Source organism: Myodes glareolus, chromosome 2, assembly GCF_982192425.1.
Source record: "Myodes glareolus chromosome 2, mMyoGla1.1, whole genome shotgun sequence".
Taxonomy (NCBI): Eukaryota; Metazoa; Chordata; class Mammalia; order Rodentia; family Cricetidae; genus Myodes; species Myodes glareolus.
In genome coordinates, this window is record NC_142027.1 from 105,041,320 (window position 1) to 105,060,839 (window position 19,520).

Here is a 19,520-nt window from a genome sequence, read left to right on the forward strand (position 1 = left end):
AAATATCCTGTGCTATATTTGGTTCCTGCTGGCCCTCACTTCCCAGCCAGGGAAACTGAGGTTCTGAAGGGTCAGGTGACCTACCCTTAGGTTCATAGCTGCAGGCTCTGGCAGATGCCAGGGCGTCCCAGGCACCCTTCCATGGAGCTTTGCCTGTAGCTACAAACTGAAATGTGGGACCAGGGGGCTCTGAGAATATCTGTGTCTGGGGTTGGATGCCTATAGCACCACATGACTGCCATATCCAGGTGGGCAGCCAGTGCCTTGCCTGCTTGTACTTCATACAACCCTTGCCCATCCACATTGTTCAGGTGTGTCCAGGAAGAAAACTAGAACTTGCTAGATGCAAAGGGACAAACTCAAGTTGGAGAAGAGATGTGGTCTTCAACACCCTGGGCAAGTGGGGAGGGCAAATTTCCCTTCCCTGAGACAGACGGCAACATCAGAATCCACTCAAAAATCATTTCCTAAAGCAAATCACAGGATGGTACCTGCCGGATGTGAGATGATTTGTATTCTATTCTTGGGGCCAAGGAGCAAATTGACTGCAGAGCATGCTTTGCAATTTCTTTTTTAAGTGAGCACCATCAATGAAACTGCAGCACCAACAGCAACACGCAGACCCTCCTGCTGCAAGACAAAGATGAAGACAACCTCAGCACCGCTCGAGCCCCAAGACCCTCTCCAAAGACAGACAGCACCCTCCCCATCTTCCTCATGCTGACCACTCCACCTTCCCATGCCCTTTTCTATAGAAAGCAAGATTCTTCCACCCCCAGGGGATCCAGGGGATGGGGCAGCCTCAAACATGCACACACACACACACACACACACACACACACACACACACACCCAGGCACCCTCTCAAGTCCTGAGTGTCATTGGAGCTTAGCCATCCTTCCCCTCAACTGCTTTCTTGCTAGTGGGAGTAAGGAGGGCCCCTGGTTTCAGTGACCTCTTGAAGCCAGGTGGTCACTTCCTTGCCACATCTCCTTCATAGTCGGACACCCCATTCCACATCACCCTGTGGGTCTAGAGCACCCCCTCAGTGCGTTCAGTGCATCAGTTCTGGAATTCTGGACATGAAGGCACTCCTCCCCAGGTGGCATCAGCATCACCCATCCTGATCACCCCCCGAAACTGCATTACTGAAGGGAGTGGCATCTGTAGTTACCACTGGTGAAGTTCCAGGACTGGACCCAGGACAGGACCCATTGGGCTGGCAATTAGCCTGGAAACGGCTGGTTTTACAGCATGAGGGGGGTGTGGGAAGTGGATGGGTGCTAAGCTGACCATTCATCCGATAGCCACACGTACTGAGTTTTGAGCCAACTGAAGCAAGGTGGCAAAGGCCTTGTGGCCAGCCAAAGTCCAAGCAGTGGCCTCTGATGCACTGGGATTCTGTGCTTTGTCTCTGACTAATCAGGATTCACTCTGCATCAGGGCCCTGCCCTCGAGTCAGCAAAGCTGCAAGAAGCTGAGAAACTGGGGCCTGCCTCACATGCTGTGCCTAGGTGATAAGGGTCCCTGGAGGGAGGCAGAGCCCTTCGCTGCTGGTCCAACTCCAGGGATCTCTAGGCAGTGTGCCTCTCGCAGATCCTGTGCCTCCTGTGAGTCCCTGGGGCCTGGGGCCTGCCCCACCTTCTCAGGGCACAGGCTAGGGGTGGTTTAATGCCCTTGCCACTCAGCCTGCACATCATCTTCCACCGTCCCGACAGGACCCTAGCAGGTGTTCTCTCCTCACACCTGAGCCTGCGTTCCTGACCTCCCTGAAGAAGCTAGGAGACTGTTGGTTTTCTCTGCAGCACCCGTGAGCTGAGCCCCACACAGCCTGGGAATACTCACATGGTAGCCTCGGAGCAGGGCTAGATAGGAGCTCCCTGGCTAGGATAGGGGTCTCTGATGCTGAATCCCACACCTCTAACTTGAGGATCTGTTGTGGACACTCATCCAGGGCCCCGTGGGTGGCCATTTGTCTGAGACTCTCCTGACCACCTGGCAGCTATTCTCTGCTCCGTGGAGCACAAAGTCACAAGGCCACCATGCTCCCTCAACCGCATGCCTCTCCCATTGATCACAGAGGGAAAAGGCTGGGGCTGTGGAAAAGCTGTGTCCCCAGAGAGCATGACTGGATGTGTGTCAAGCAGGGTCGGCCCTGTCGGAGGCTCAGTGGCACTGGCTGAGACACCTCTGAAATTGCTGACTACCTTGTAAAATCACCTTTGAATCACAGTTAAAGGCACAGGTGCCTGTGAACAGTCCAGCAGGTTCTCCCAGCCGCCCTCCCTCACACCATTCCTATCGGCTGTGTGGGCTCAGTCCTGCTGCAAGCAAGCCAGACCTCCTATGTGTCCCTTCTCTCTTACCTGTGGTCACTGAATGGCTTTGGCAAGAGGCTTCAACTGTGCTGAGCTCAGCAAGAGGGAGCGAGCATATCAGTGTCGTGAGGCCACGCCCTCTGGAAAATGGCTTAGCTTTTCCTGCTCTGTGAGCCCTGGCCGCACCCCAGCATGGCCTCCCTGGCACTCTCCAAGAAGACTGGCCCAGGACAAAGCCTGCCATTTCAAAAATGAGCCCAGAGCCTGGGTCTCCTCCCCAATCTTTGTTTTTGACTCCTTCATATTAGGGCTCCCCATAGGAGACATGCACTTTGGCAGTGGGATGTTTTAATTGCCTCTCAAAATAGCTTACAATAAAGAACACTAAACTGTGACTAACCAATTGTATTTAAGGAAGCCCCGGCGCAGTCAGAGGTGGGCCAGCTGATGGAGCCTGCCCACACACACAGCCATCGCACTGCTGTGTGGCCATGTAGGCCCTGACCCCCTCTGGTCTTCCTGCCACAGCCCCCTGCTACCGGAGGTCCCCTGGGCCAGTTTCAATTGAGTGTTCAGAGAGCGGGAGAGTGTTACTCTGCAGAGTCTGTGTATGTCTGCAGTCAAAGAACCTCAGGCCCAGAGTAGAAGCCGCTAGCAGTGTGGGCAGCTGATGCTACCAGACCCTCTGTACACAGATCACTCCATCAGAGACTCATGAGTGCTTGTAATCAAACAGCCAGGGCAGGGAAAGGGCGCTCCCCTTTATGCTCCCTGCTTGCCGGAGAAGTCCAGTAACCAGTTTTCATCCACCATCTCCATGTGACTCAGCCCTGAAACCTGACTGGGGCCAAGCCTCTTTTGGGCCTCACACAGTCTGGCTTTCCTTTGGCACTGGGATTTCCAACCAGGCAGCTCTCACCTAGAGGAGGAGGAGGCTCCAAGTAGGTCTGCAAAGTCAGTCATAGGAAGGTCATGGACAAGTGACCTCCTCATAGGCACATTAGCACTTTGGTCCACGGACCCTACCTTGTTTCATGCACGGCCTAGAGGGTCCTGGGTAACTGGAAGCCCACAAGCAGAGGGAGAAGGGAGGGTCTAAGGCAGGATCCATTGCCACCTGCTGATGGCGGATGAATGTTAGACACGTGACAGAGATTTCACTTGGGCAGGGCCTGAAGGGGATCCTTTGATGGATCTCTCTGGCATGAGGACAGACACTCCTGAAGGTGCTCACTTAGTGACAAAACAAGCCAGAGGTGTCAGGGAGAAGGCACCCAGTACCGTGGGGTCCCCTCTGTGGAACACTGGCTTTCTTTCCAGCTGTTGAAAGACAGGTGGCTCCCGAGTGGAGATCAAGCCACCCCTGAAGGCTGTAACCCGGAAACATGCCCATACAGGGCTCCAGCCAGAGGAAGCCAGGAGCCCAGGTGGGAAGGGCTGCATATGAATCCTGGAATCTGTTGCCTCGTCTCTCTCGCTTAATTACTGGCAGGGCAGTTGCTGAGTTGAAATGGAGCCTGAGAAGCCTCAGTGAGTAATTACTGTCAGAAACACAAGATCTACAAAGCCGTACGCTCACAGCTTGGTGATGTTACCGAGTCTAATTAAAAAAACAAGAAAGAAAATTCCCTTTCATGATCGGCTTGCAGGGCCAGCCAAAGATGAAAACCGAGGCAGTTTGCAGATGATCCTGATACCGAGGGTGAGCGAGCAATCGACACAGAGACAGGCAGACATGCTAGGATGGCCGGGGTCCTTGGGATGTCCTCGGCCAGGAAGCACCTGTGACTCACAGGAAGGCTGAGTCACCTGTCAGAATTGTGCCCTGGGGTACCAGGGACACCCCTCCCAGAACTCCCAGCAGGCCTCTCCCTCCTTTGGAACTTAAATGTTGAGGCAGCAGGGCAGTGGCTCCCAGCAGCACAGGCGTCTTTGAACCTTGGACCTTCTGAGCAGTCTCACCATTCCAGACTCCTCCTTGGGAAGCGGTTGCCATGGGCAGCACATCTTTGAGAACTGGCGCTGGACTGGATGCCCTCCTTGGGCGCCCCTACCCATCTGGTGGGAGCTGGAGAGAAGTCCATCCGTCCTCAGTGCAGCTGGCTCAGAAAGGTCTGAACAGAGGTGGATTCTGTACCATTCAGTGACGACTTGAGGAACCCACGGGTCTCAGGAAGGCCAGGCATCTGACCTATTAATCCGTCAGCTCAGAACTCAGAGCAGGCACTCTGGATGAGTCTGAACTGGGACAGAAAAGCCCAGTCCTGGACTGGGCACCAACAGGCTGTGTGTGAGGGGCTTCCAGGCTGTTTTCTGGGAAGCGAGCAGCCTGGCCCGCTGGGACCCACTCTGCCAATGTGTCAGACTTGAGGCGAGCGAGATGCGACGCTGAGGAGAGCGTGTCCTCACCCCTCCGCGTCTGCAGAAATTTACCTCTGGAAGTCGTGTCATTCGCAGGGTATTTTTAACCCGGAACCAACAAATCTGCCTTTTAGCATCAGCCGAGGCAGCAGCTTTGAGGGCAGATGGTCGCCCGGCTGCCATCCATGTCCCTAGGCCCTCCAGGAGCCCTGAGCCACATCTGCCATACGGGCAGGGCAGCTGCCTTCAGCGAGGCATGCTGGGACCACTGAGAGCACAAGTCCCCACCAACCACTGGTCCTGAGAGGCCATGACATAGTTCAGAGAAGCCTAAACTACGATCCCGGGCTCTCTGCCAACACGCAGTCAAGGCCAGGTCCCCAGAGTCACTCTGAGCTCACCTGGCCTTGCTCACCCCTCTGTCACTGAGGGAAGGATGGGCCTCAGCTCTGTTCCATTCAAACCAAGTGTGAGACCTCAGACCCCACCCTTAGCCCAAATTAAAAAAAAAAATACCTTCCTGGGCTCGTAGTTGAACTGCTTGGTTCCCAGATGTCGATGCTATTTTAGGAGGTTCTGAAAACCTAGGAAGTGGAGCCAAGCTGGAGAAAGCAGGTCACCGGGGATGGGTCCTTGGGGGCATATTACCCCTAGCTATTTTCTGACCCTCTCTTTCCCATTCCTCATGAGGTCAGCACTTCTGTGCCGCCATGCCCTCTCCACCACGATGCCCTGACCCCTCTGAAACTACAAGCCAAACTAAACCTTGGCTCCTCACAGTCATCCATTTTGGCCAATCCAGTCACAATGACAGAAAAGTATCTCACATGCTCACACACCGTGGGCAGTCAGCAGTGGTGGTGGGAAGGTGGAGCGTGGGGCAGCTCACATTGTCAGCACCTGGGTTCGCTAGGCCACAGGGTTCCCGTCACAGAGATGGGGACTTAGACTAGCGGACCTCTGGCTGCTAGCCATGTGTCACCCAGTGTGACTGGCTCTGGGTGGGCCAAAAGTCACATGTAGCAAATGACGGGCCCCAGGAAGGAAGCCGGCCATGGGTAAAGACAAGGCTCGCCCCAAGACTTTTGTAGTATAGTGTTCCCTCTTCAGCCCATGACTAGCTGTGTGATAACAGGAGGTAAGCGACAGACTGGGCTATGAGCCCTGAGGCTCACACTCTGCCAAGTCCCCAGACCCAAAGGAGGCCTTGCCTACCAGTGCACGGACAGTTGGCAGCCAGGCCTTAACTGTTAAACCACTTTATTAAGACACATTTCCCATGGATGGGGATGCTGTCGAGCTGCCGAGCCCTTGTCCAGCAGGCACACAGCATAAACTGAGATGGGGAGCCAGGAGGGCCATTCCTGATTCCAGTGTCCTCCGCTATCGCTCTCTTAGAGGAAGATGCTAGGAATAGTTTTCTGTTCCTCTCCAATCTTTTTTAAAAACGTATTTGTTTATTATTATTGTGGTGGGCCAGGGGCTGCATGCCACAGTGCACATATGAAAGCCAGTGGGTTTTCTCCGTCCGCCTTGGAGTGTGTTCCAGAGATTGAACTCGGATGGTCAGGCTTTCGGAGCAAGCGCTGTACTCACTGAGCCACCTTGCTAGCCCCAAGACTTTTGTTTTGTTTTGGTGATGCTTGGTCTTGAACTCACGATCTCGGCCATATGAGGCGAGTACTCTACTGCTGGATTTTGTTACTAACCCTTGCCACCTTTTTTCTTTCTTTTTTTTTTATATAATTTATTTTAATTTTATGTACATTGGTGTTTTGCTTTATGTATGTCTGTGTGAGGTGTCAGATCTTGGAATTATAGACAGGTGTGAGCTGCCATGTGGGTGCTGGAAGTCAAACCTGGGTCCTCTGAAAGAGCAATTAGTGCTCTTCCCTGCTAAGCCATTTCTAACAGCTCCCACCACCTTATTTTTTAAGACAGGATCACTGAAAGGTTACAGACGTTCACCCTCGCTCCTGATTCTGAGTACCCAAGATTTCGTGTCCTTGTACTTATGCAACCAGCGCTTTACCCACTGAGCCAACTCTGCACCCCTCTTGTGAATTTTCTGAAGCCATACCACTTGCTTTCCGTAGCTCCAGCTCTTCACATCCTCCCCAGTTTTTTGTTTTTTCCCTGTCTCAGGGAGTATTGTGCCAGGGTACCTATGTGGAGAATGGAGGACCACTCTGCGGAGTTCTCTCCTCCCACCTTTCTGTGGGTTCCAAGGATCAAACTCAAAGTCTTCAGGCTGTGTGGCAAGTTCTTCACCCCCAAACCGTCTTGCTAGCCCCTTGACTAACTCACTCTTGACTAGGGCCATTTGATAGGTGTGGGGCACTTCCCGGAACCTCTTGAGCCTCATGTACGAAGTGTTGAGCAGGTGTTGTGTGGTTTTCTGGCCAGGGAGCCAGAACTGCCCTTCTCTGGAGAGACCATGATCCAAACAAGGCTAAGAATGACAGGGAGCCTCTTGTGTCTGCGAGGCCCTGTCCTGCTCACCCAAGACAGCCTGTGGCCTGCCTCATTGCAACAATGGAGGCACATCTTCCATCGCCAAGACTTTCAGATATACTGACATCCCAAGAGACCCATCCTCCCCTTTACAACTTCCCCTCCAACTCACCCCACTCCTGGGCAACCCCAGTATCTCCTGTCAGTGTAGTTTACAGTCCTTGGGTTTTATCTTCTCTGCCTTCTTCCACTTGACAGAATTAATGTGAGACCCATCCATGTTGTCTTGCACATCAATTTACTCATTTTGAATACTAACTAGTAAGTAGTCCTTTGGATGGACATACCACAACTTGCTTGTTTATGTACCTGCCGATGGACATTGAGATGGGCCTATTGCAAATATGGTTCTCAAGAAGCATTCACACGCGTGTCTTGGTGTCAACACATATTGCTTCCTACCCCGATACGTATGTCGGTGTGGAAGTATGAGATCTTATGAAGCATGTATGCATAATCCTTCACGATGTTTCTGACTTGTGTGCGCAGTGGGCCACTGTTACAGTTCCTGAAGTTTGTGGATGTTGTGGCAGCTCCACATCCTTACAGGGTCTTTGCCATTTCAGCCACTCCAATGGGAAGGTTCTAGCTTGTGTTTCCTGTTGTACTCGTGTCTCAAGACCCCCCAGAACAAGACCACCACAGAACCGACTTTCCAATGAAAGAACAAAAGCCTTATTTGAGCTGGGCAAGGACCTCATCCGTCACTTCAGTATAGCAAGTGAGGGAGGAAGGCTGATACAAAAGGTTTTTATAGGGAAAAACTGCAAGCAGGGAGCTATATACCTTGGCTCATTAGGGTTGGGCGAAGAGTTGCAGGGTGAGGTAATTCTTTAAATTCATTGGTCAAGCTATAGGCGCAAGGCTGTTTTCAGCTGGTGGGAGGTCTGTAGATACAGGCAGGATGTCTGTAGGGTCCCACAAAAATGTCGACAAGATGTAGGATGTCTTGCAGCTCTGTCTTTTAGGTCAATGACCTGCCCTTCAGATATCTGTATCCAGGATGTGTGTTTTATATTTTGCTGCCACTTCACATTCAGGAGCCTGAGTTCAGCCCTTGGTCACCAGATGTCCTAAAATGGAGGCTTGCTAATAAGATGGGTGGCTTTGTCCCTTCATTTCTCAGGTGAGCAGTGGTATGGAACCTCTGCCTGATGTATTGGCCATCCTTTGGTTATGTGTCTCTTCACATCTTTGCTCATTTTAAAAAGTATCTATTGGTGGGAATACTACTGTCCAGGGCCTATGTGGAGATTGGAGGGCAACTTTGTGGAGTGAATTCTCTCCACTAATGTGTTCCAAAGATTAAACCTAGGTCTTCGGGCTGCATGCAAGTTCTTTACCCACTGAACCATCTTCCTAGCTCCTTGGCTCATTTTTTTAAACTAGGTTATGTATTCCCTTGCTGCTCAGTTTTGGGAATCGTGTATCTGGGTACCCTTTTCAGCCACAGCCCGTGATGTGTTCTCCTAGCCCACATTCGTCTTCACTCTCTGGAAGCATTTGGGAAGAGATGCTCTGACTCTGGATGTTTTGTCAACCCCGTTTGTAGAGTGAGCATCTGGTGTCCGATCTAAGAAGGATTTTTCTCTGCTTTTCTTCTAGCAGTTCTACGGTGTGCATTTTACATGTCTGATTCATTGGAGTTGACTTTTGTATCTGATAGTGCATGTTTTAGAGTTCTCTCATACATCTGTGGAGGGCTGGGATGTGGCTCGGATGGCAGACTGCTTGCCTAGCATGCATAAAGCCATGGGTTCTGTCCCAGTACCACATAAACCAGGGGTGGTGGTGCATGCCTGTAATCCCAGCATTCAAGAAATGTAGGCAGGAGGATCAGGAGTTCAAGGACATCCTTGGCTCCATAGGGTGTTTAAGGCCAACCTGGGCTTCATGAGACCCTGCCTCAAAAAGAAAAATAAGGTAGGAGTAGGGCACCTAGCTGCATGTGTCCTGCTACATGGATATTGCTTAGGAAATACTGAGTTACATTTTTACCTTGGCCATGAGCTGAGAGTCTGTCTCAGGGTGAGCCACCACTGTCTATTTATGCCTGTTGCTGCTAGGCCCACATCTTCATCCCTACTCTGTGATTCCACCAGTGTTTATCCAGCCTTGCTCTTTTTCAGACCACATAGGAATCCCTGGGTTTGTAGATCTCCTTCTGAACTGTAGACTCAGCCATTCATATTCTTCAGGAGCCGGAAGGTTACTCGGGTGTTGACTGGGCATGCACCAACTGTGCGGGCTGTCTGGGGATGCTGCATCTTAGCAACGCATCTCCCAGCCGAAAAGGACTTCCTCTGAGCCCCACCATCTCATTTTCATCCTGCAGCTGTTTCAATCTTTTCTCAATTTTTCCCTAGGTATTTCATGTTTCAATGTTGTTATAAAACAAAAAGTATTGGCTTACACTTTTAATTTCTGTCTGTTGCTAGTGTAGAACACCTTAGAATGCCTGCATAGCGGTGGTGAGTGGGTGTCTCCATCTTCTCTCAGCTGAGTGAGCCCTCAGCTTCTGCCCCTCGGGGATGGGTTCCACCCTTTGTCTGACCCTACTGCGTGCTGGGAAAGTGGCTTGGTGGATAAGAACACTGCTGTGCAGCCATAGCGACCTGAGCTTGAGCCCCACAGCCCACATGAAGAAGTCAGGCATAGTGGCACACACTTGTCACCGCAGCATTGGGAAGGCAGACAAAGGCAGATCCTGGGGGCTTTCTGGCCAGCCTGGCCTACTTGGCAAGTTCTAGGACTGTGAGAGACCCTGTCTCAATGATAAAGATGGATGGCTCCTGAGGAATGACAGTTAGGTTGTCCTCTGGCCTCACACTCACGTGATCACACACACACACACACACACACACACACACACACACACCTAAGCGAATGCACACATGAAATGTATGTTGCTTGTTCATACATACATACATACATACATACATACATACATACACACACATATACACACACACGTACATGTTTTCATTCAGATGAGTGTATAGTTTCCTTTTCACAGTTAACCACAAGTCTCCAATGCCAAGCAGCCTTGTATTCTTGGAGAAGTCTGGCTGGGCCATTGTTTGGAATGTGCAGTATCTTCTGCAGGGTCAAGAGGCAGATGCTTGGTCCTGGCAGTTTGCTGTACCGGGGGAGTCTAGAGCTGGGGCCTTGCTAGAGGAAGCAGGTCACTAGGTGTGTGTCCTTACCGGACTGTGCTGGTTGGCCCCAGGATCCCCTTTCTCTGTTTCCCAGCTAAAGTGGGGTGTTCTATTTTGTCACATCCCCTGTCATGACTGAGACTCATCTTTCAGTGTTTTTCACAGCTATACAGTTGTGACTGACACGGCGGCGGGGGGGGGGGGGGGGGGGGGCGGGGAGAGATGGCTCCTTTGGCAAAGCGCTTGCTTTGCAAGCATGAGGACCTGAGTTTGATCCCTAGAACCCACATTTTTAAAAGCCACATGTCAGTGTTCTCCAAAATAAAATATAGGGTGGACTGCACTTGGCATGACACCCAAGGCTCACCGCTGGTCTCCACATGCCTGAGCGTACATGTTCAAGGGCAGATACACAAGTGACACACACACAATTGTGAGGTCACTTCAATTGTAGTCTGCACTACAGTGGTGTGCCCGGGTTGTAGCCTGCGCTAGGATCTTTGTGTCACCTGAGGGCCCTTATTCTGTAGTTTTTGCCTTTCCTTTATGATGTCTTCAGCTTTGATTTCGTGGCAGATCTGGGTGGAGTTGGGACACCATCCTCCTAATAGTCTGTGTGAGTGGCTGGAGGTGTGGCTTGGTGGTAGAGTAACTGCCAAGAATCCTCGCATGAGGCTGGCGTGTGGCTCAGGGGTGGAGCGCTTACTGTTCTGCACGAAATCCTGGGTTCTAGCCCCAGAACCGCAAAATAGATGAATGGTAACTGAACGGTAGATGGGTGGGTGGGTAGATGGATACACAGTGGATGGGTGGACGGATGGATGGTGGATGGATGGTGGATGATGAATAGGTGGGTGGGTGGATAGATATATGGATGGTGGATAGATGAATGGATGGGTGGATTGGTGAATATATATGTATGTATGGGTGGGTGGGTGGATGAATAAATGGATGGATGGATGGGTGGGTGGGTGGGTGAATGGATGGGTGGGTGGGTGGGTAGATGGATACACAGTGGATGGGTGGACAGATGGATGGTGAGTGGATGGTGGATGATGAACAGGTGGGTGGGTGGATAGATATATGGATGGTGGATAGATGAATGGATGGGTGGATTGGTGAATATATATGTATGTATGGGTGGGTGGGTGGATGAATAAATGGATGGATGGATGGATGGGTGGATGGATGGATGGATGGATGCGTGGATGCGTGGATGGGTGGATGGATGCGTGGATGCGTGGATGGGTGGGTGGGTGAATGGTCTGTAGTATAGATCAGCTTGCCAGTCAGTCTTGTAGGCTTTGTGTGTCTGCGGATCCTTCAAGGTTGCTATCCCACTGCGAGTAGCGCTCTGGATTGCTGGTCTGCTCTCTGTTGTTCCACCGCCTCCTTACTGTCATTGTATTCAGGGAGAAATCTGCTGTCATTCTTATCTTTATTCCTCCGTAGAGAAAGCATTTCTTTTCCTGCCGGCTGCTTTGAGATTTTTCTTTTCCCAGGAGCTGAGCAAGTTGATGTAAGTTTGGATGCCGTTTTCTTCACTTGCTTTGTTTGGAGTTTATTAGGCTTCTCAGGTCTTTTGGTTTAGACTTAGATTGCTTCATGTGTGCAGTGTTTCCTCAAGCATTTCCATCCCCATGTTGGTTACATGTCACTAGTAACAGATCACTGTCACAGCTCTGAGGGCCAGGATCTGAGCAGGACATTGCTCACAGTTTCCTGTGGCTGCAGTTGCCCGACATCTTTCTAGAAGGACAGAAGCATGTCCTTACACAAGACCGTCCCCAGGCCTGCTTCCCTATAGCCGCTGTCTGGGGGCCGCTGTCCGTTCCCTGCTGCACTGCTGCACTGCAGTGCGCACGGCACTGCTCGCTCTGTCTGAGCTTCTGAAGGTGGAGGGACCCGTCTGAGCTGAGTCTGAGGTGACAGAGAAACACCCCAGCATGTGCCATGCAGATGGTCCGAAGCAGTCCCGCTGAAGGCCAGGATGGACATGGCTCTGTTAGACAGATGGATGTGGATTGCTGGGGGCTGCTTCGCCAACACCAGCACACTCTGGCCTCTCCTTTGGGACTCTAGGTGTGTGTGGAACCCTGTCATGTGGCCCAGTTGCCATGAGTGGATCGTTTCTCCTGCGTCATTTTGGGTGTCTCCTCCCACTCATCTTTTCAGAGCAGTGTCTGGCCCACCCTGGTCCCCTTCACTGCTTGTCATGTCTTAGGGTGCCGTGTTCAGCTTGGGGTCAAGCAGGCTTCTTCTTGTACTCTTCTGTCTCCGAGCTTTCGGCCTTGTGGTTTAAAGCGGTGGTGAATTAATGTCACCTGTCAAGCCTGTCCACCCGTCCTCATTTCTCTTCCCTGTGAGCCACATGTTCCCGAGTCTTCTTGTGACCAGCTGATCACCAGTGGGCATTGAGCATGCCGAATCTCCCGTGGCTCAGTCCCAGGCTTTTCTAGATTACAGTAAACCTTGTTGGCTTTGCAGTAGAGTTACCTGGAAGCAGTTTGAACCTCAGAGACCTTGGTTTAAGATTTGTGGGGTGGGCCCCAACTGCAGGATTCCTTCTGCCCTGCCACTGATGTCAGACCCTTGTAGTGTCTCCTGAGTCCCCAAGAGTCCCTGTCCTAGGACTAGGACAGAGGGTGGTTCTCAGCCCTCTGCTAGGCACTCTCCACCTTTTAGTTTATCCTGGTCAGGAGCTCATTGCAACACGGTCACCCTCCCACAGAAGAGCACACTCTCAAAGTCCTCCCTCTGCTCCCCCACCAGCTCTCCGCCCTGCCATCTCAGACCACCCATTTCTATTCTTTGTCCCGTTAGGTCCAGTAACACAGAAAGCTATGTTTCATAGTTTGGGTTTTGTGGCATTTTTTTCATGTATGTGTGTTTGTATGTTTGTGTGGGTATATGCACATGTGGGGGTAACAGAAATACATGTGTGTGTGAGAGGCATCTTCCTCAGTGTTCGCCACCATTTTTTCATTTATTTGCTTCTGGGGCGGGGCGCATGCACAGCATTCATTGGACCCAGAGGAGAAGTCAGTTCTGCCTCGACCATGTGAGTTTAAAGGAGAAAACTCAGGCCATCAGATCTGCTAAGCCCTCTCGACAGCTCTCCACCCTGTTTTTTTAAGGCAGGGTCTCTCAGTGAACCTGGAGTTTACTGACTTAGCTAGGCTAGCCAGACCATGGTCTCCAGGAATCTGCCTGCCTCCGCCGCCCTAGTGCCAGGGTTATGGATGTGCACTGCCACACCTGGCTTTAGAGGCATACCGGAGATCTGAACTTAGATCCTCCTGTGTACTCACCGAGCCTCTCCCCAGCTCGTGTGGACTGTTTCACCCAGTAAGCGGCTCCGTCACTGGTACGTTACCTTGGCTGGAAGCTTTGTATGCTGGCAGAATCCTCTGAGCTGCCTACGGTCTCCCCAAAGACATTGATCCGTGTTTCATATGAGGATACTATTTCAAAGATGGAAAGCAATTCATATACCCTGGTCACATAGTGAGCAAGAATGACAGCAGGGTTATGTCTTCAGACCAGTTGATGGCAATGCTCTAAGCGTGATGGCTCTGGGACCCCGTGCCCTGTAGGTGGGGCAAATCAGTGAGGAGCCCAGTCCAACCATCCTGTTTCCCAGCCCTAAGGCTTCTGAGCAGAGGAGCTGGGGTGCCCTGGCTCCCCCAGGCCCTAGCTGCAGGAGAGAGTCTCCCCCAGTGTTTCCCCTATACCTCAGGGCACGCACTGAATTTCATGCCCACCTGGCCACTATCGTGTCCTCCCTGCCCCCACGTCTTCAGCACATACTGGGCCCCTGTGACCGCCAAGTCCACAGGAAACCTGCAAAGAGCCAGGCCCCCCATGTCTGCCCTGATGGGTGAGACTCCACAGATAGGACCCATGTGCTCTGCTCCTGCCCTGTGCCCTCCACTTTCTCCCGTCAGGAGCAGCTGTGGAACTCTGAAACAGAGCGCAAGCCTGGGGGACACAGTGCTCATAAATAGAAAGCAGCTAATAATAATAATTGTGGGTTTGAGAATCATCAGGGGCTGCAGGGCCCAGCCTCACACTCACCCCCCCCCAAACACACACAGAGCTCCAGAGGGAAAGGTCACCCCTTGCCAGGATGGTAAATTCCTTTCACGCTTTGTGATTAACCCACACTACATTACACTTTCCTTGGCCTGATTCAGCAGGGACACCAGGCAAGGCATTTGCCACAGACACAGCTCCTCCAGCTGGAACTGCGTGTAGGATGGTCGTCCTCAGTTCTGTCCTCCTCATCCCGACCCAGTGGCCCCCAGTTCCTCGGGTGTGGGAGGAAGATGGGAGCTGGATACCAAGTGTCCCGGAGCACACTGGCACAGCTCTTTCCATGGGCCGCCCACCCCAGGTTAGGCTGGAAGAGGCTCTGGTGGGGAAAGGTGGCGATACAAGATGGCTGGCGTGAAGGGGATCCCTGGACTGAGCTTCCTGCAGTAGTTTGCCGTTTCCACCACCCAGCTACTACAAGTTCGGGGCGGGGGGGTCCTACACACTTCACACTCTTGACATTGTAGTGACACTGTAGTGTCAGCAGCGTAGGGGGCAGACCAGGTCTAGAAGCTGAGGAGGAGGGAGATGATGGAGAGCACCATGGTCCCTGGGCCTGAGGGATAGGGACTCACTCCACGCTGGCTCATGGAATGTCCTTAGCATCCCTCTGGCCGTGTGCCTGACCACCCCGATGTCCTTATCCGGATCTCCTTGGCTTCACACACACGCTTCTGTTAGAGCGAGTCACATCTGCTGCCCAAAGCCCCTCAGCGCTGCAGGTGTCAGGGATAGACCCCTGCCAGAGGTAGAGGTGGAAATCAGAGGACAGAGGCTGCCAGCTGTCGGCAGCGGGGCATCTTCGTCCCTGCTGGGCTGGGTCCACGGTGCTGTTGGCCCATCCCCAGCACAGAGGGAGAGGGAGCTGGAGACGGCACATGCACGTAGCCCATAAATATTTCTAACCGCAGCCAGCACGTCTGACTGGGCAATTTGCTTTTTAAAAAATTGCGCTCTAATTTTAAGTGAACAGCCCCTAATTATGGTGATTCGCAGGCACCTGGGGACCGGGTGGCATTTGAACATGGCAGAGCCGTGCCGGGACTGATTGGCAGGGTGTCGTTCAACCTGTCCATGCTGATCAGCCAGGACCACTTCCCTAGGTGGGGCTGCACCAGTGCCGAGGGGACAGGGCACCTGGGGGAGACCTGTTGAAAGAGTGGGCAGGGCACCTGGGGGAGACCTGTTGAAAGAGTGGGCAGAAGACCTGGATGGGGCTATTTGGGCCATGCTCAACTTGTGGTACAAACCCAGACTTGGTTTTGTTTGAGACTTGCAGAGGGGGGGACACACTTCCTGCCCTCCCTCCATCCTTCCAGAGGGACTTTCCAGGACTTGTGCTGACCGCACAGAGGCTCCGTGAGCAGATAGCCCTGGAGTGGGTTTCGTGTGGTGTCGTTAGCTCTCACCTATTTATCGGAAACAGGAAAACAGTGCTGGCAGAAAGGTCTCTTCTAAATAAAGGGTGGGTGTGGTGGTCTGTCATCCGAGCTGCTCGCGACACAGGCGGGAGGATCACAGTGCACGGCCAGCCTGGAAAACTTAAGGAGACCTTGTCTCAAAATAAAACAATATTAACAAGAGGACTTGTTACAAGAGGTGTGTGGTAGAGCCCCTGCCTAGAATCCCCCAGTGAGGGGCTGGGGTGTGGCTCAGTGGTAGAGCCCCTGCCTAGAATCCTCTAGTGCAAGGACTGGGGCTGTTGTTTGGTGGTGGGGTGCTTGTCTAACCTGTATGCGGTCCTGGGTTCCATCCCTAATACCACACACACACACACACACACACACACACACACACACACATGATCACCTGAGGAGGGACAGGGAAGACATGACATCTGGAAGATCCTCCTGAGGGGACCCATACCGTGGGGGTCCTGGTACAGGAAAGAGCCCTGGAGGCTGTGCCCCCACCTGCTCCTGCCCCCACCCAACTGGCTCCGCCTGCTCCTTCCCCACAGCTGCCTCAGAGTCAGCCCCTCTGACATTTCGGGAAAAACATTGTGAGTCGAGAGCAGAAGGGAGAAATGAAAGGATTTTCTTGAGAAAAGGTCAGAGTGGTTTCTCTTATTTTTGTTTAAAGATGGTTTGTGTTGAACTATGACAAGGCTAAATGTATTAAGGGCCATGGGAACAGGCTGGGGGGTCGGCCCACGCGAGAAAACAGGAGGAAAACCCAGGTAACAAGCAAGCCAGAAGACAGCTCGGCAAGTCAGTGAGACAGAGCCTCGCATGCCCTGAGGCAACTGCAGTCCCCCCAGGTCCCCTCTTGCTCATGCTGGGGAGTCAATGCTAGTCATGGGCTGCCAGGACCCATGGGAGCAGCCTGGCCATCTGTGTGGCTCCCGGGAGCAAGGGCACCTGCAGAGCCGCTGGCAGGAAGGACCTTTCAGAACAAACTCGTCCTGCCTTGGCTTCGCTCTGGCCGTGCATTCGGGTTCCCGTCATCACATCCATTGTGCGTTCACAGGCTAATCCACAGAGACACGCTAAGCCTAACTCTCTCACCCTGGTACACACCAGCCTGCCTCCTGCCCCTACCATATTGTCTTGTATGGATGCCTCGTGTCAATGGCATCCCATAAACAGGCTCCTGTGCTTAGAGCTGACCCTGAGCTATCATGCATCAAGCCTTATTCCTTTTCATGGCTGAATTATTTGTGTGTGTGTATATGTGTGTATGTATGTATGAATGAATGAATGAATCATGTCACTATGGACAGTGCATTACATCTCTGTGGACACATGTATTTAGTTCTTCTGAGTGCACAATGAAGAGATACTAATGGGTCACATGGTCATGCTTAGGAATTGCCTGGCTTTTCCACAGTAGCTGAACTTCCTGCCGATTCTGCGCGGGTCTTCTGATTTCTCCTCATCCTGGCCAGATCCCTGCCTTTCCTATTGGGCTCTGACCTACCTGATGTCCCCCTGGTGACTCCATAAGACCACTGACTTTACTAGACCTTCCACTTCTTCCCTGAGGAACCATTCAGTCTGACCTTTGCCCAGCTCCCAACTGGACCCAACTGGATCTGTGGCCAAATGAAGAGGGCCCTGGGTTTGCCAGACCCTAGTTCTGTATCAGACCCCAGGTCTGGGAGAGCCCTGTATGGGTTTGTGACCGCTTCTCACCTGGCCTTGCAAGTGGGGATCTTTTGCCCCTAACCAAGCAGGCTTTCTACATCTTTGGCCACTGCAGCATGCTGGGAAAGTCAGGATGACAAGGAGGCCCAGGGCCTCAGTCTGCTTCTCCCAGCCTGGCCTGCATGGTGAGAGGGCAGCTTGGCTAGACAGCCAAGTAACCTGTGCAGGCCCTGGGAGGCCAAGCTCTGCCACGGTGGCTCTGAGCCGTCTGCACACTCCACTCCCACCCCCATCACAGAGGTCACAGAGCCACTCTGCCTTCCCTGCAGTTAGAAGTGACATGAGAAAACAGGACAGAACCAGTCTGGGCTCCAGAGTCTACCCTTCCAGGAGCCAATATCCAGTATCTTGGCTTCACAGTCTGGAAGATGCTTGGGGCTTGCTCTACCTCCCCAGGCCATGCATGGAACAGCTGAAGGGCTGGAGACTGGAATGGAGGCTCCAGGGGTCCACATCCTGTTGTGGTAAAGCATCCCTAAGGCAGGACTGGCTGCCTGCTGTGAATCTCAGCTCCCTCTGCAGATGACCTTGAACTTTGCCTCAGTGGGCATTGGGCAGAAGCAGGCCAGTGCCCCCTCTAGCCTGGCTGCAGTCATGGTAGCAGGCAGTACAGGCTTCCGGTCCCCACCCCTCCAGCAGTCAGTGCTGATGGCCTCTCTTCTCTCCTCCCGCAGGCCACAGGACCCTCGGGCTCCAAGATGCAGCTGCTGGAGACGGAGTTCTCCCGCTCGGTGCCTGAGCTCATTGAGCTGCACCTGCTGCAGCAGGACAGCATCCCTGCCTTCCTGAGCGCCCTCACCATCGAGCTGTTCAGCCGCCAGACCTCCATCTAGCCTCTGCCTGTGGGCCTCCTCACTCTGCAGCCACTGGACCTCGGCCTACACCCCACACTGTCCCCAGACCCCCTTGCCACCATAGCTGCATCATGCCACAAAAAGCAGCCATAGTCTCTGCTTCAGCAGCCACTCCGCCTCTTGTCCCTAGCCAGCAGGAGCAGCTGCTGGGGATACCCAAGCCAGATCACACCCCATTGCTCTCCTCTCTTGCCCCAAGCACTGGGCTTCTCCTCCTCTTCCTCCTGTTCTGGGGCTCTCCCTGCACTGTCCCAAGGTGTCCCCACACCAGCCTCCAGTCACACGTGCTGGTTGCTTGGGCCACTTTGGTGGCCAGGCTGTGGCCTGAAACCGTATGAAATAAAGTTTTATTCTTTAGCACTCTCTCCATGTCTGTATCCAAAGCGCCAAGCTACCTCACTGCCCAGACCTCACCACACCCCTGTCGTGCCCACCGGACACCCAGGCAGACCCCATCACACCCCTGTCGTGCCCACCGGACACCCAGGCAGACCCCACACTGTGCCCCACTGGACACCTGGGCAGGCCCCACCACACCCCTGCCGTGCCCCCCTGGACGCCCGGGCAGGCCCCACCACACCCCTGCCGTGCCCCACCGGACACCTGGGCAGGCCCCACCACACCGCCTGCCGTTCTCGGACATCTGGGCAGCCCACTCATACATGTGTCCTGAGAGGTAGCTGAGGTCAGGGAAGCACTTGTGCCCCATCCCTCCAGAGCCTGGGTGTCTCCTCCCTGCCTTGCTTACTCCACCTGCCTCTCCCCTGCCTGAGGCCTCTAAGTCCAGAGTCCCTTTGCCAGCTCCCCCTGCAAGGACCCCTACCTAGGCCTCTAGGCTTGTGTACCACAGCAAGTGTCCTGATGGGCAGGGGTGGAGAGGGCAGGGTCTGAGTTGGGAGTGTGTCTGGGCTAGCCTGAGAGACAAGGCACCTGATCATGTGATCCTCGTGCATTGGTGACCTGCCACCCGAGTGTGTCAGACCCTCTTTGCATGCCTGCAAGAGAATGTAACTGAGGCAGACCGCTGGGAGTGCCCAGGCTTGGCCTAGGAGCCCTGGGCCAGAGAAAACTCTT

At 53.2% G+C, this 19,520-nt stretch overlaps 1 protein-coding gene across 2 annotated transcripts in view; it reads left to right on the forward strand.

Annotated features, from left to right (window-relative positions):
- The window catches only part of Mad1l1 (mitotic arrest deficient 1 like 1), a 317,552-nt gene extending 298,749 nt beyond the window's left edge, over nucleotides 1-18,803 (forward strand). For both annotated transcript variants that reach the window (XM_048436907.3, XM_085683370.2), the window contains one exon: nucleotides 18,267-18,803. In XM_048436907.3, coding sequence (XP_048292864.3) covers nucleotides 18,267-18,425 — 159 coding nt within the window. In that variant the 3' untranslated portion in view covers nucleotides 18,426-18,803. The remainder of the gene's footprint in view (nucleotides 1-18,266) is intronic.
- The last annotated feature ends 717 nt before the right edge of the window (nucleotides 18,804-19,520 follow it).